This window comes from Stegodyphus dumicola, chromosome X1, assembly GCF_044657685.1.
Source record: "Stegodyphus dumicola isolate Sdum_Otavi_A_Nest chromosome X1, ASM4465768v1".
Taxonomy (NCBI): domain Eukaryota; kingdom Metazoa; phylum Arthropoda; class Arachnida; order Araneae; family Eresidae; genus Stegodyphus; species Stegodyphus dumicola.
The window spans coordinates 103,368,800-103,381,925 of record NC_140780.1 but is presented as its reverse complement, the minus strand read 5'-3'; the positions used below and the strand labels follow the sequence as shown (position 1 = coordinate 103,381,925).

The following is a 13,126-nucleotide window of genomic DNA, read 5'->3' as shown; positions in this document are numbered from 1 at the left end:
ATCCAAAGCAAGTGAAGAACACCTGAACTGACTTTTAAGGCGATGTTATGCAAGTAGATGAAAGACAAAAGCATACCGACTTGGGTTTTTCTGTTTCTACAGGTACTGCGGGAAATGTTGACTGTTACGATCCAGGCTCATTGCATTTATTTGAGGCATTTCCTCCATCCGTTTTCTGTATTCTTGCCGCTTAAAAATAATGGGGAGAAGATAACGCAGTATATTTTGAGGGAAAGAATAAATGTAGAGCTTAGACAATTGAAAAGCATGTATAAATTGGGCATACTAGTACTACGATTAACTATTATTTCAGTGCGTTTTTTTATTTATATATTTCTACGTTGTACGTTGCTGTTCATTCCAAATGCTACGGGTACAAGAAAGATTTCTTATTAAGCCGCATAATTTAAGTCTGGAGACTTCTATAATCAGTAGAGGTCTTTAAAATAAATTTTAAAAGAATCGAAGGGAGAAAAAGATTGTAGAGTTTATCTCCAGTGCGAAATTTCTATAATCAGTAAAAGTCTGTTGAAACAAATTATAAAATAGTCCAAGGAAGGAAAAGATTGTAATGTTTTTTTCCAGTGCCCAAATTTCACCTATTTTAATTAATTTCTGCACATAACTTGCTGGAAGATAGTTAAGGCAATTAAATTCAGCATTTGCAATTACTTTGCTCTTTTTGAAGTAGGAAAGACATTCACTTAAGTGCAGTATAAGAAATGTAGGCTTCCATCTTTACGAACACTTCACGGAGATTGAATCTCTATGGTAGGTATCTTTATCTTTTTGAAAAACAGGGTGACTGGTTTTGACAAGGATTTTGAAAAGTTGAATGAACAGCTTTCGAGGATGAGTACAAAGAATATCAATCTCAAAATTTCAAGGAATTGTTCTTTCTTGTAGAAGCTTTCAGTTCCCTGAATTCGGCGAGTAGGTTCAAAATTGTGCGAATAAATCAGTTTCTAAATCATAACCTAAAAATATCAGGGAATAAGTCTCTGAAGAAAAGAAATACGCGAGTAAGTTCGGTTATTAACCAGTCAACACAGTCATTGCTGCAAATTCTCATACTGAGAAGAGTCATAGCTGTGAGTTTTACCTGCGAACTTGTGCGAAAGAAATTGGGCTAAATAATTTCATACTGCCTTAAATGAATAAAAAAGTGAAAAAAAATTCACAATTCGAACTAAAGCTTCGATTTCTCGGCTGATCTTTTTGTTTTGATTGTATTTTAATCGAATTTTCCCAAGCTCACGTTTCACTGCTAGTCGAAGGGCTTACTTATTTTCATTAACATCTCTTCAAGAAGGTACACCCAACAAGCTGCAAGCTTTAATAGGGCATTAATTCTTCATTTTCTTGGTTGTGGTTGCTTGCAAGTTCGATGCCTTTGTCAAGAGTATGGAGTAACGACAGGAACACGAATTCGTACTTTAAACACTGTGTTTAAAATTACCTCAAATTGAAAATACACCAGTCGACGTACTTGCACAAGATCAGACCGATAACCCAGTTAAAGGGAAAACGTTAAAATTTACGTTCAGGATAGGTAAGAGAATTATGGTAATCTTCTATTTTCTCTTTGCCAACTTATCACAGCCTGCTCAGTTAAGCTGCAATCTTCGAAGCTAGCACAGGCCTTCCCAAATCATAATAACTAAAATGTCTACGAGATTATTGTAGGTAATAAGGGTGAAACACAACAGTTTATGATGTTCTGTTAACCGGGAACTCGGGCAATATTGGCCTACAAGGGAAGAAGGTAGATTTGGGTAAGGTTATTAAGATGCCTGTATCACCGCAGTTAAAGCCTTTAATATCATCCCACGAGAAAAACTGGAATTTTTTTTTAAATCTTCACCAGAAGAAATAAAGATAAAACTGATTATGAGAGTTTCATTAACCCCTACAAAACTTACTGAAGTGTAAATACCAATCCCTCAGCTGAGGAACTCAAGCGAGAAAATAATTACGCATCTCTAGAAGCTGATGACTAAGAAGATACTTATGATCGTCAGAGCTTATCGTCAGAGCTTGCTATAGATGATTATATAAAACTTAAATCCAAATTAAAGCTTTCAAAATACGTAATATAAGGCCATGTCAAAGATGATATACTTCATATTAGATTATTAGTGACAGTTGTTTGGAATGAATAAGGAGAAAAAGATCTGTGCTGTTGTCCATTTGCTTCGTAAGAAGTTATGGCTTTCTTCCCGTGCTTGTCCTTGCGATGTAATGGTTAATACATCTAACTAGCATGAGCAAGATCAGTGGTTTGATTCCCGGCAGAGGTGCATTTAGGATTTCACGATTCATGCTTCGGGGGCCCACCAGCGGCCGAGCGGTAAAGTCGCTGAACACTGGTGGTTCGGTCCGAGGTTCGAATCCCGCGAACGGGCTGGCTGCATGGGCGTTTTCGTGGTTTTCCCCATGTGTAACGTGTATACGAGCCAGTTTCCCTTGGAAAGTCCTCCACGAAGGCATTCCTCACCTTAGGCAGATAGCCCTCGAGGCTTTGCCATAATCACACACACACACGATTCATGCTCCAAAATGGATAATAGCTTTTATAGCTTTCCCTCCGCTTACACGTGGAATCCTACAAGGTGAAACCTACATAGTTTAATTCAATGTCATAAGTTTGTTTATGCCACGGTTAGGCACTGTGTTTAAATAAAGCAAGATGAATAAAATGCTCACTATCGAGTCTAAAGTTTGCAAGCAAAAAAAAAAAAAAAAAAAAAAAAAAAGCAGTATGGTTTTGGGGGCTTTCGTAACTTGCGGGGGTCCCTACGCTGCCGCTAATAAAGGCTGTCCTCTTTCCCCAGGTATAAAAAAACAACCAAAAGTAAAGAGAATCAAAAGATTGATGACAAAGGGAAATTGAAGATTTCGAGAATAGAGGAAAAAAAATCACTCAATAATAAATAATAATAAATTACTGAATAAAAAACTACTGATGAAAAATTTGCCTAAATTAATCAATATGGCAAAAAGTTAAGAAAAATATTTTCATGGAGAACAGTTTAATAAGTAAGACAAATTACTATAAATATAATTCTAAAAACAAGTAAGAGAATAAATAATCCATAAGAAAGTACACCAAAGAAAAAACAAATCCTGCTAGCTTCCAAAGATAAATAATCTTTTACGGAATGGTTGAAGCAATTAGTCAAAAGGGCTAAAAATTTGCTAAATTCGTTCAAAGAATCAAAATGCGTTCTGAAGGAAGTACAGTTATGAGTGGAGCCATCGGTACTCACCTCAGACTTTGCTAATTATTTTAAGGTTCTTAACAAAAGGTAACTGCTGCACTTAAATTGCCCTTTCTAATTTAAATATACTTTGAAAAGCAAACTTTAGGACTAATTTAGTATTTTAGTGAACATAATATTGACGTTACAGGGTGGTTCAAAACCCTTATGTCAAACTCCAAGGATTGACAGGATGCACTTAAACAAGCACTTTTCATCAGTCAATGAATGCCTTCAAAGTGCGGTGAAGCCATAGAGGGTACTTTCCAGTGAAGCAGAGTAAGTGCTGCTTTTGCACTGTTCGTGTAAAAACAGTGCATTTTGGTAGGAACTGATTATTTCATGAATCAGATGGCATGCATACGTATGAGAAAGCAAAAGAAGTCCAAAGACTTACTGGGAACGCCTTCCAGCAAGATGCGTTCCAGATTATAAAACCTTTAAGCTGCTGCGTCGGTATCTGCGCTCCAACTTGTTTGCTAACGCATATTGCTTCTTTGTTTAAGTACTCTACGCAAGTACTCCGTACTCTACGCAATGAAAAATGCTTGTTTAAATGTCTTCTGTCACCTCTTAAAATAGTTATATATATCATAAATTGAATTATAACTTCATCACAGGAATAACAGCGTTTATTAGGACAATGGAAAAGTAAGCAATCACAATACAGCAGCGATCAACATTACTACAATTCTATAACTGAAGTTCAGAGCTTAAAGTTAGCAGATTGCCCAAAACATAGATTACGTCATTTAACGCTCTGAAAGGCGAACACAAGCTAATAAAGAAAAGGAAATCACATTAATCATTGCATCTCCTGACATTCGGAGGTATAAAATATACAACACCCCTCCTCAATGATTAATCTTTAGTAAAGCAAAATAACTTACCTTAAGATGCATAAAAACAGTAAATCAGCATATAATATAAAATTACACTTTTAACATATTCCAAGGTTTTGCCTAAAAGCTTTTAGTTTCTTTGGTCCTAATGGCTTTGTTAAAATGTCAGCAGTCATTTCATCGGTGCGCAGATATCCAAGTTGGTAATGTTTACTTTTAACAAGATCCTTAACAAAATGGTATTTAGTGTCTATATGTTTAGTTCTTCCACTGTCTCGTTCGTTGTTTAACATCTTGATACAACTTTGGATGTCCTCATAAAAAATGCAATTGGTGTCCGTTTCATGGAAATCTTGTAAAAGTCTTTTGAGCCAAACTGCCTCCTCTGCTGCCTCGGCAAGTGCTATAAATTCTGCTTCGGTTGACGAGAAAGTCACACACGGTTGTTTTCTGCACTTCCATGTAAATACACTGCCTTGATATTTAAAGAAATATCCGGAGTTGGATTTCCTATCGGTAGGGTCATTCCCCCAATCTACACCCACAAAACATAACAAAGAATTGTTTTCCTTCTCGTTTATATTTCCCAGACGCAGTTTAATATCTTTGGTTAACTTAATATCTGAAGAGCTTTTTGACTTCGATCCAATCGGCTTCCGTTGGTTTTGACACTTTTCGGGCTAAGATGGAAACAGCAGCTGCTATGTCTGGTCTAGTATTGACTGCTAGGTACAGTAAGGATCCTATTGTTCTTTTATATTCCTCAACTTTACTGTAAGCTTTTGCATCTTTCCTTTGCTTATAATATCCTGGATCAATAGGAAAAGTAGATATTTTACAATCGTTCATGTGATACTGTTTCAGCTTTCTCGAAATGTAGCTTGATTGGTCTAGGTAGAAGATTCTCTCGTCGTCACGTTCAAACGCATGCCTAAATAGTAATGAAGATTTCCCAAATTTTTCACTGAGAAATGTTCACCAATTTCGCTTTCAAATTTTTCAAGTGAATCCTCTGTGCTTGCTGCAATGACCATATCATCCACATGTACAGTGATGTATACAAACCCTTTCTTATCCTGCCTTGTATATAAACAAGGGTCATTTTCACTTCGTTCAAATCCTTTGCTTAAGAGAATTTCATTAAGTTTTCTGTTCCATTCATTCGCCCCTTGCTTGAGTCCATATAAGTTCTTTACAAGTTTACAAACTTTATCCCCTTCTTCAAACCCGGGAGGTTGCTTCATGTATATACCATGAGATAAATCTCTATTTAAATATGCTGATTGGATATCATAATGGCTTACTGCCATTTTTCTTTTTCCTGCTATGGTAAGAAGCATTCTCAAAGTAGTTGGCTTGGCTAAAGCAAATTGGCAAGCGGAGCAAATACTTCATCATATCATGACCATATTTCTGCTGGTATCCTTGAGCAACCAGTCTAGCTTTATAGCGAAATACTTTTCCTTCGCAATCTCGTTTTGGACTTGTATACCCATTTGCAGCCTGTAATGGTTTTCCCTTCCGGTGCATTTGTCAAAATCCATGTGCCATTCGTCTTTAAAGCATTAATCTCTTCCTGCATGGCTTGTTTCCATTTTTCCTTATTGGCACCCGAACAAGCTTCATGATATGATGTTGGATCTGCTGCTTCCTCTGACTGTGCTGATAATGAACTAATATTGTATCTCACAGGCGGTATACCGTATACCTTTGTTTTGTCTAGGAGATCGCCTCAATTCTGTATTTTCAGAGATATACTCCTTTTCTGAATTGTCTTTAAAAATAGTTAGATCTTCTGTATCCTCTTGTTTATCCTTAGGATGGGGATCTTTTGGTATAAATGTCACATCCCGACTAATTACAATACTGTCTGTATTTGTATCCAACAAACGATAACCTTTTGTTCCTTCTTCATATCCAACCATGATTCGTTTAACAGACGTGTCGTCAAGCTTTTTGTCTCTTCTTTTTCGGTATATGCACATATGCTGGAGTATCGAATGCTTGTATGTAGGCCAATGATGGTTTCCTTTTATACCATTTTTCATAAGGTATAACATTAAGTTCTCTCGTTGGCAGCCTGTTTTGAAGGTAGTTTGCTGTAAGAACACCTTCACCCCAGTACTTATTAGGAAGATTAGAACTTTCTAGCATCGCTCTTGTCATCTCAATTAATGTACGATTCTTTCTTTCAGCGACCCTATTCTGTTGCGGAGAAAAAGGGAACAGTTTTCTCATGTGTTATTCCATTTTCTTTCAGCAATTTTTCAAAGTCGTTGCTTGTATATTCCCCTCCTCGATCTGATCTCAGTCGTTTTGGTGCTTTCCCAAACTGTATTAATACTTGTTTGATAAAGTGTGCGATACGCTGTTTAGTTTCTTCTTTATGCTTCAGAAGGTAAACTGTAGTGTATCTACTATAATCATCACTTACTGTTAGTATATATCTTGCACCACCTGGAGTTACAGTTTGCATTGGTGCACAAAGATTTGTATGCACTAAATCGAGTATCTCAGAGGTTCGCGAAGTAGACTTTCTCGGAGATGGTTGCAATCTCGGAGATGGTTGCAATCTGCATGCTTTGGTAGCAATATAATCCTCACATGTCAATACAGTAGAACAGGAAGCAATATTAATACCTTCAGCCATAGATTCATTGCACATCCTTAAAATATCGGCAGGATTTCTATGACCTAATTTTATATGCCAGTCATGAATGCATTTTGTATGGACTTGTTTCGTATGAAGGGCATGCTCACTTTCGTTAAGAACATACACACTTCCTCTGACGTAGCCGAAAGCTATTATATTATCATTTTCACAATATGGCATTCTGCATCTTTAAAGTTCACTTCATATCCATTATCAGTCAGTTTCTTTTCGGATAATAAATTTCCAGATAGCTATGGAACAAAAAGCACATCTTTGATCGTAATCTGTATTTCCTCATTTTGATTATTCTGATATTTTACCAAGCAATTACCTTTTCCCTGACTAAGCGCTGTATATCCGTTAGCTAATGTTATTCGCTCAGGAACAGAGTTTTATCATTGCACATATGAATGGTGGCTCCAGAATCGATACACCAGTAACCATGTAAATCATTCGCACTTGTAATGGTTCGCACAATGGTGATTAGAAACTTGTTTCGCTTTATTAATGTCACTTGAATTCAAAGTTGCCTTGACTTGTTGCTTTTTATTATGCTTAAGCTTCCATTTCGCATATTTCCTGCAGTCAGCCTTTAAATGCCCTAACTTCTTACAAAAGAAACAATTAGGTACTTTATTTTTATCAGCTGGAATGTTACGCATTAAAGAAGAATATGACTTCAAAGTTTTGGTCTCTCTTCTTGTACCAGGCTCCTTACTTTCGTTTTGACGAGTATACTCTTCCAACAATTTATTTTTAACTAATTCAACATTTAAATCTGCTTCTGGTCGTGTTTCTAAAGCTGTAGTTAATGTAGCATTATTTTCAGGTAAGCTACTTAAAATAAATGCAACGAATAAAGGTTCTGAAATTTGCTCACCTAGCTCTACTAGTTGATCCACAATAGGTTCTATTTTCATTAGATGCTCGCTCATTTGTTCTTTATTGCTGTACTGCAAGTTACACAGCTTTTTCAAAAGCCCAACCTTTCGGGACAGTGCTGACTTTTCATGGTACTGTTTGAGAATATTCCATGCCTCTTTCGCAGTCGTACAATTTCTTATATGTCCTAATTGGTTATCTTCCAATAAAAGTCCTATAGTTGCTCTAGCTTTTCCGTCTTTCGAAATCCACTTTTCAGTTACTGGAGATGGAGGTTCTGTAATAATAACATCCCATAAATCCTTTTTAATCAGCAAGAGTTCCAGTTTAAATTCGTAGGTATAGTAATTTCGGTCATTCAGCTTTTCGATGCAGACGCGGTTTAAAACCATAGCCGCCATTACGTAGCTGTTAACGATGAAAGAAGAAAACGGAAGTAATCACTGTTCATCAATATTAATCCAAAATACTGATTCAAAATATTACTATACGCCTTTATGAAAGACTTCTCCTAATTTGCTTGGCCCATAACCTATTATATATATCATAAATTGAATTATAACTTCATCACAAGGATAACAGCGTTTATTAGGAGAATGAAAAAGTAAGCAATCACAATACAGCAGCGATCAACATTACTACAATTCTATAACTGAAGTTCAGAGCTTAAAGTTGGCAGATTGCCCAAAACATAGATTACGTCATTTAACGCTCTGAAAGGCGAGCAGAAGCTAATAAAGAAAAGGAAATCACATTAATCATTGCATCTCCTGACATTCGGAGGTATAAAATATACAACAAAAATTTCCCAAGTGTTTTGAATCACCCTGTATATGCAGGTAGCTATGAAGCATTTCCTAAAGTGTACCGTCAGGAATTACCAATGTTTAATTTAGGTTGCCATTTTTTTCTACATTAATGGAAACACGATGATTATTACCTTCTTAAAGCCAGGGAATAACCAAAGGTTACTGGTACATCTAATAGCCACGTCAGTTTGCTTGTTTGTATAGGAAAAATGGGTGAAAAAATTCTCGTCAGACACTGACTGAATTCTTGTAAGGTTGAAACTGGTAAATACTGCACAATTTGGCTTCTAGAGATTACCTCCCCCTCAGTATCCCCAAATATCCTTAATATTTCAGAAGCATTTGCGCTTGCACACACACACACACACACATCAGAATATGCACCGAGAATATCCCCTTACATCGTCCTACTAAAGTAAAGTCTGCGTCATGACTGTCAAGTATGGTAATCGCAAAGGTAAATTGTTTTTGAATAGTTTTCTCACAGTGCCACTTTGCCTTCCTGAACTTTTTTTTCTTTTGTATGTGGTTTTGTGAATTTTTTCGTTCCATTTTTAAGAAGCATTATGTTTGAGAAACTAAACTATCATTTTTTCACTGGAATTTATGCTAAGTTTTCAATTGCTGAAAATTATAATTTGTTAATAATTTCGAAATTTGAATTTCGAATACGTCAGGCATGTTCATTAACTTTAATTACGTTCATTTATATGTCATTAAAATATTTTAAATATTCAAAACTGTCTTTCATTGTTCAGAAAGGAGGAGGGGGACCTTTTGTGGGAGAAGAATTAACTTATTCGCTTAACGAGATCTGATTAGGTACTGCAGAATTTACCTGTACGATTATAGGATGAGAATATTCTTGCTGAGGAGTTTACAGATCTAATGTGGAGTTTTGAATATTTAAACCGTCATTTAATGATTGTCATGGAACTACTAAAAATTATTGTTAATTCACGATTATTGTTAATTCGAAGAATGATTTTAATTCCGTTTTAAACGTTATATGTACTATAAAATGTTAACAGTTTCGTTTATTTTTACTGATTATCCAGTTTATTTTTGAAGCGCACTTTCTGCGAAAATGTTACTTTAAGAAAGTTAATGCAGAATAATTTTCATTTTGTTATAGATGCTTCAGGACATTTCAATGAAAACTTTTGTTCAGTCGGAATTAGACTTTCAATGCATTGTTTTCAAAATAAATCTTAAAATGCAGCATTAGATATCTTAAATTGTGGAAATTTTAATGTACATGTTCACTGACATGAAAAGAATACATTATCTTAAATTAAGAGAACTGAATTATTATAATAAAGCCTGAAATGTTATGCAAAATTTTATGTAAAAATGATTCAGTATATTTTTGTATTTCTTACTGTTATTCAAAATTTGAAATTAATGATAGCTTAAAATATATAAAGGTAAAGGAGAATGGTATCATGCTATTTCACAAAATTTTTATTTTGAATTATGAAATAATAATATAAGACAGAGTATATATGTTGGTGTTGTACTACTATGTGTGTGTAAATATTATGTAGGTTCTGTGAAAAGTACCTCTCGAATACTAAAAGTAAAATATAAGCTTTTTAAATAATTATAAGGGATTGTAAGGATTATGTTAATTTTATTAACAGTTAAATTTTAAATTAAATTTCCTTCCCTGTCAAATTCTTAACTTCAACTTACTACTTCCAGCCAGAACGTAGTTTTGGAATCACTCTGAATACTTAATGAGGAGAAGCGGTATTTAAACTGCGAAGTTCTACTTGCTGAGTTAGAGAGATACCAGATATTCTGGCTCGCACGCGTCCGTTTTTTTTTAGGCTACTCTCTCGTAAGCTATTGTTGCGTTTTTTTTTCTTCTGACATCAGTTGTTACGTTGATTTGCGCGTGTCGGCCTTTTAGCTACTCTCTCTCAAAGCTGCTATTACGCTCGGCCTTACTCAGGCCCTTGATAAGCTTCTTAATCAAATAGAGTTAAAGGGCCACCTCGATTAGAATCTTGATAGCTTCGGCTATATCTCTTTAGTTAATCTTAGTTTTAGTTTATTTCTTAGTTTTTTAAGTTCAAACCCGAGTGTCGGCTTTTATTGTACACTCCAAGACGGAGTTTTGTTAAAACCTATTGGAATAATAAAGGGTTAGTTACCCTTCCATCTTGTTGTTTCTTGTAACACGAACTTAAGCGATTATTCGCTAACTAGTTCTTAAGGTTACTCACTTTTGACTGCATTTACACAGTGGTAAACCTCACAGGGTAATTACAGTAAGCATAGAGATGTCCTTTTTTTATTATTGTATATATTCTTGAAAAATAATGTATCATTCTTGTGTTTTTCTTGATTTTCTGTAATGTAATTATTGCCATGGCAATTTACAATGCTTTATATATAATGAAGGTAATATCATATACAATCAAAAGTCGTTAATCCGGACTCATCGGGACTTCGGCGATTCCGGATTATAGATCATCAGTTTAAATCTCGTAAGATGGCATGCAGAAATTATAAAATTAAAAATATGAAACCGTAATTTATGAAATAAAGAACAATTATGATCTAAAGGGTATCAAAATTTACAAAAAAAAGCTTAATACTTATTTGTTTACTTTATTAAACATTTCTTTCAATGTAAGTTGTTTAAGTTGCTTCGTTTTATGTGATAATACTTTCTCTTTAATTCTATAAACAGACATAATTTCTTGTTCAGTTACAAAGTTCCGCTGTTCAAGTCCCGTTAATTGCTGTGCCGAGAATACCGACTAACTTGTCAATCGAAATTTTTTCGTTTTCACTAACCTCTCTGTCACATTCTTCATGTCCTTATCCATTTTTTTCAGCAATTCCACTTTTTGTTTGTTGGACATCGAAACATACTTTCGTTTTGTACGATCCTTTGGGAGCTCCAGAATCGGAAATTCTATTTGACATAATCGAAAGTTCAAGTTTACTTTTATAGTATTGCTCTTACAGTCTGCAAAAAATAATAAGCCGGATCAAATTCGAAAATTAAGGAACAACGCAATCATCAACATTAACTGAAATAGATAATTAGATAATTTTAGCTTATACCGTCCGTTAAACACAAAACGCGCACGCGAAAACGTATTCTGCGCTTGCGCACACGCATATGCGCAGACGTAAAAGGTTTTACGCGCACGCGTAAGCGCCTATGCGCATGTGTCAACACGGCGCATGCGCAGAATGTTTTTAGCTTTGAGGTCCGGATTATAGATCATTCCGGATTATGGGTGTCCGAATTAACGACTTTTGACTGTAGTAGCAATCAATCGCTTTTGACAAAGTTTTAGATTTTATTAGTGCCTGTTATTTTTAAGAAGGTAAGCTAAGATGTAAAAAAAATGTGCATTTTATTTCCTTACTAAACTTTTCCTTCTTTTTCAGCTTTGGTAACATGACTAGTAAATCTAGAAGAGCAACAGTTAAGAAAGAGGATTTGGCACGGGCAACATTAGTGACAATTACAAATAATATTGGGTCCATAGCACGTATGTGTGCTGTTAGTGAGGTATATGGTTTTTTATGCAGTAACTTTATGTTATTGAAAGAGAAAATGCATGCTTTTTTCCCTACCCACAAGGAATAATGAATGAAGTATTTCTCCTGTTGCAGGGTATAAACAAGGTTGTCTTTATAGGCAATTTCCTTCGAGTAAATATTTTGTCTATGAAACTTCTAGCATATGCTATGGACTTTTGGTCTTCTGGGTCTCTTAAGGCTTTATTTCTAGAGCATGAGGTAAGTTTAGTCTCTATAATTTTGAATGCAAAACAAATTTAGAATGATTAACATATTGTATGTGTTCTTAATTTGTATTGAATATATTTAATAGGGCTACTTTGGAGCTGTGGGTTGCTTAATGGAACTAATGAAGACTGGTAGTTAAATAAAATCTTCTTGTATGTATTAATTTAGTGTTGTTACTATATTAAAGTTTAAGAGATTTGTATCTTGAAAAAAAGAAAAAATATTGACTAGATACCTATTTTCATTTACCTCCATTTACACTGAGCAGCATTTTTTAAGATAATAGCGTATATTTTGTAATATTTAACTTTTTTAAAAATACATTTCTTAAGAAACCTTTGTGAAACAATATATTTGAAGGAATGCTAGACTATATGATTACATCTGAACTCTTGCATATCATTGCACAAGAATATGTTGAGTAGAATGAAATCCTTAACCTCCTGTCAAAAGCTTATCTAAGCATGTATTCATATTGATTTCTGTAAAACATTTCACATTTCTGTGAATAATTAACAGACATTTTAATCCACCATATTTGAAACTTTCATTAATGAATACTAAATACTTGATTTTAAATGAATATTAATAATCAGTAATTAAAAGTATTAATAAGCAATACTCAAAACTATGATTATAATTTGCTTAGAAACTTTATTGTTCAAGTTGGTATTCATCAAAGGAGATCATTCAAGATCTTTTTGATCTTTATAAAAGATTGTATGTTTCTTTCCTGTCTTTATAATGAGAAACAGTTAATTTGAGTAGTGTTTTGACCAAATGTTACCTTTTCTTTGAGTCCAGTGATTAATTTACGCATCGTTTTAATATTCCTTTCATTCATAATGGAAGAAAGAAAATTTCCCGGTAATGTGCTGAAATCTTTGCTTGTTAGAAGTAGAT

The 13,126-nt window shown here is 34.5% G+C and overlaps 1 protein-coding gene across 3 annotated transcripts in view; it reads left to right on the top strand.

The window, feature by feature from the left end:
* The window catches only part of LOC118184663 (pantothenate kinase 3-like), a 218,114-nt gene that overhangs the window by 187,184 nt on the left and 17,804 nt on the right, over positions 1 to 13,126 (top strand). For all 3 annotated transcript variants that reach the window (XM_085807605.1, XM_085807604.1, XM_085807603.1), the window contains exons 7-9: positions 11,861 to 11,984; positions 12,089 to 12,214; positions 12,309 to 12,375. In XM_085807605.1, the coding sequence (XP_085663731.1) occupies positions 11,861 to 11,984; positions 12,089 to 12,214; positions 12,309 to 12,362 (304 nt within the window). In that variant the 3' untranslated portion in view covers positions 12,363 to 12,375. The remainder of the gene's footprint in view (positions 1 to 11,860; positions 11,985 to 12,088; positions 12,215 to 12,308; positions 12,376 to 13,126) is intronic.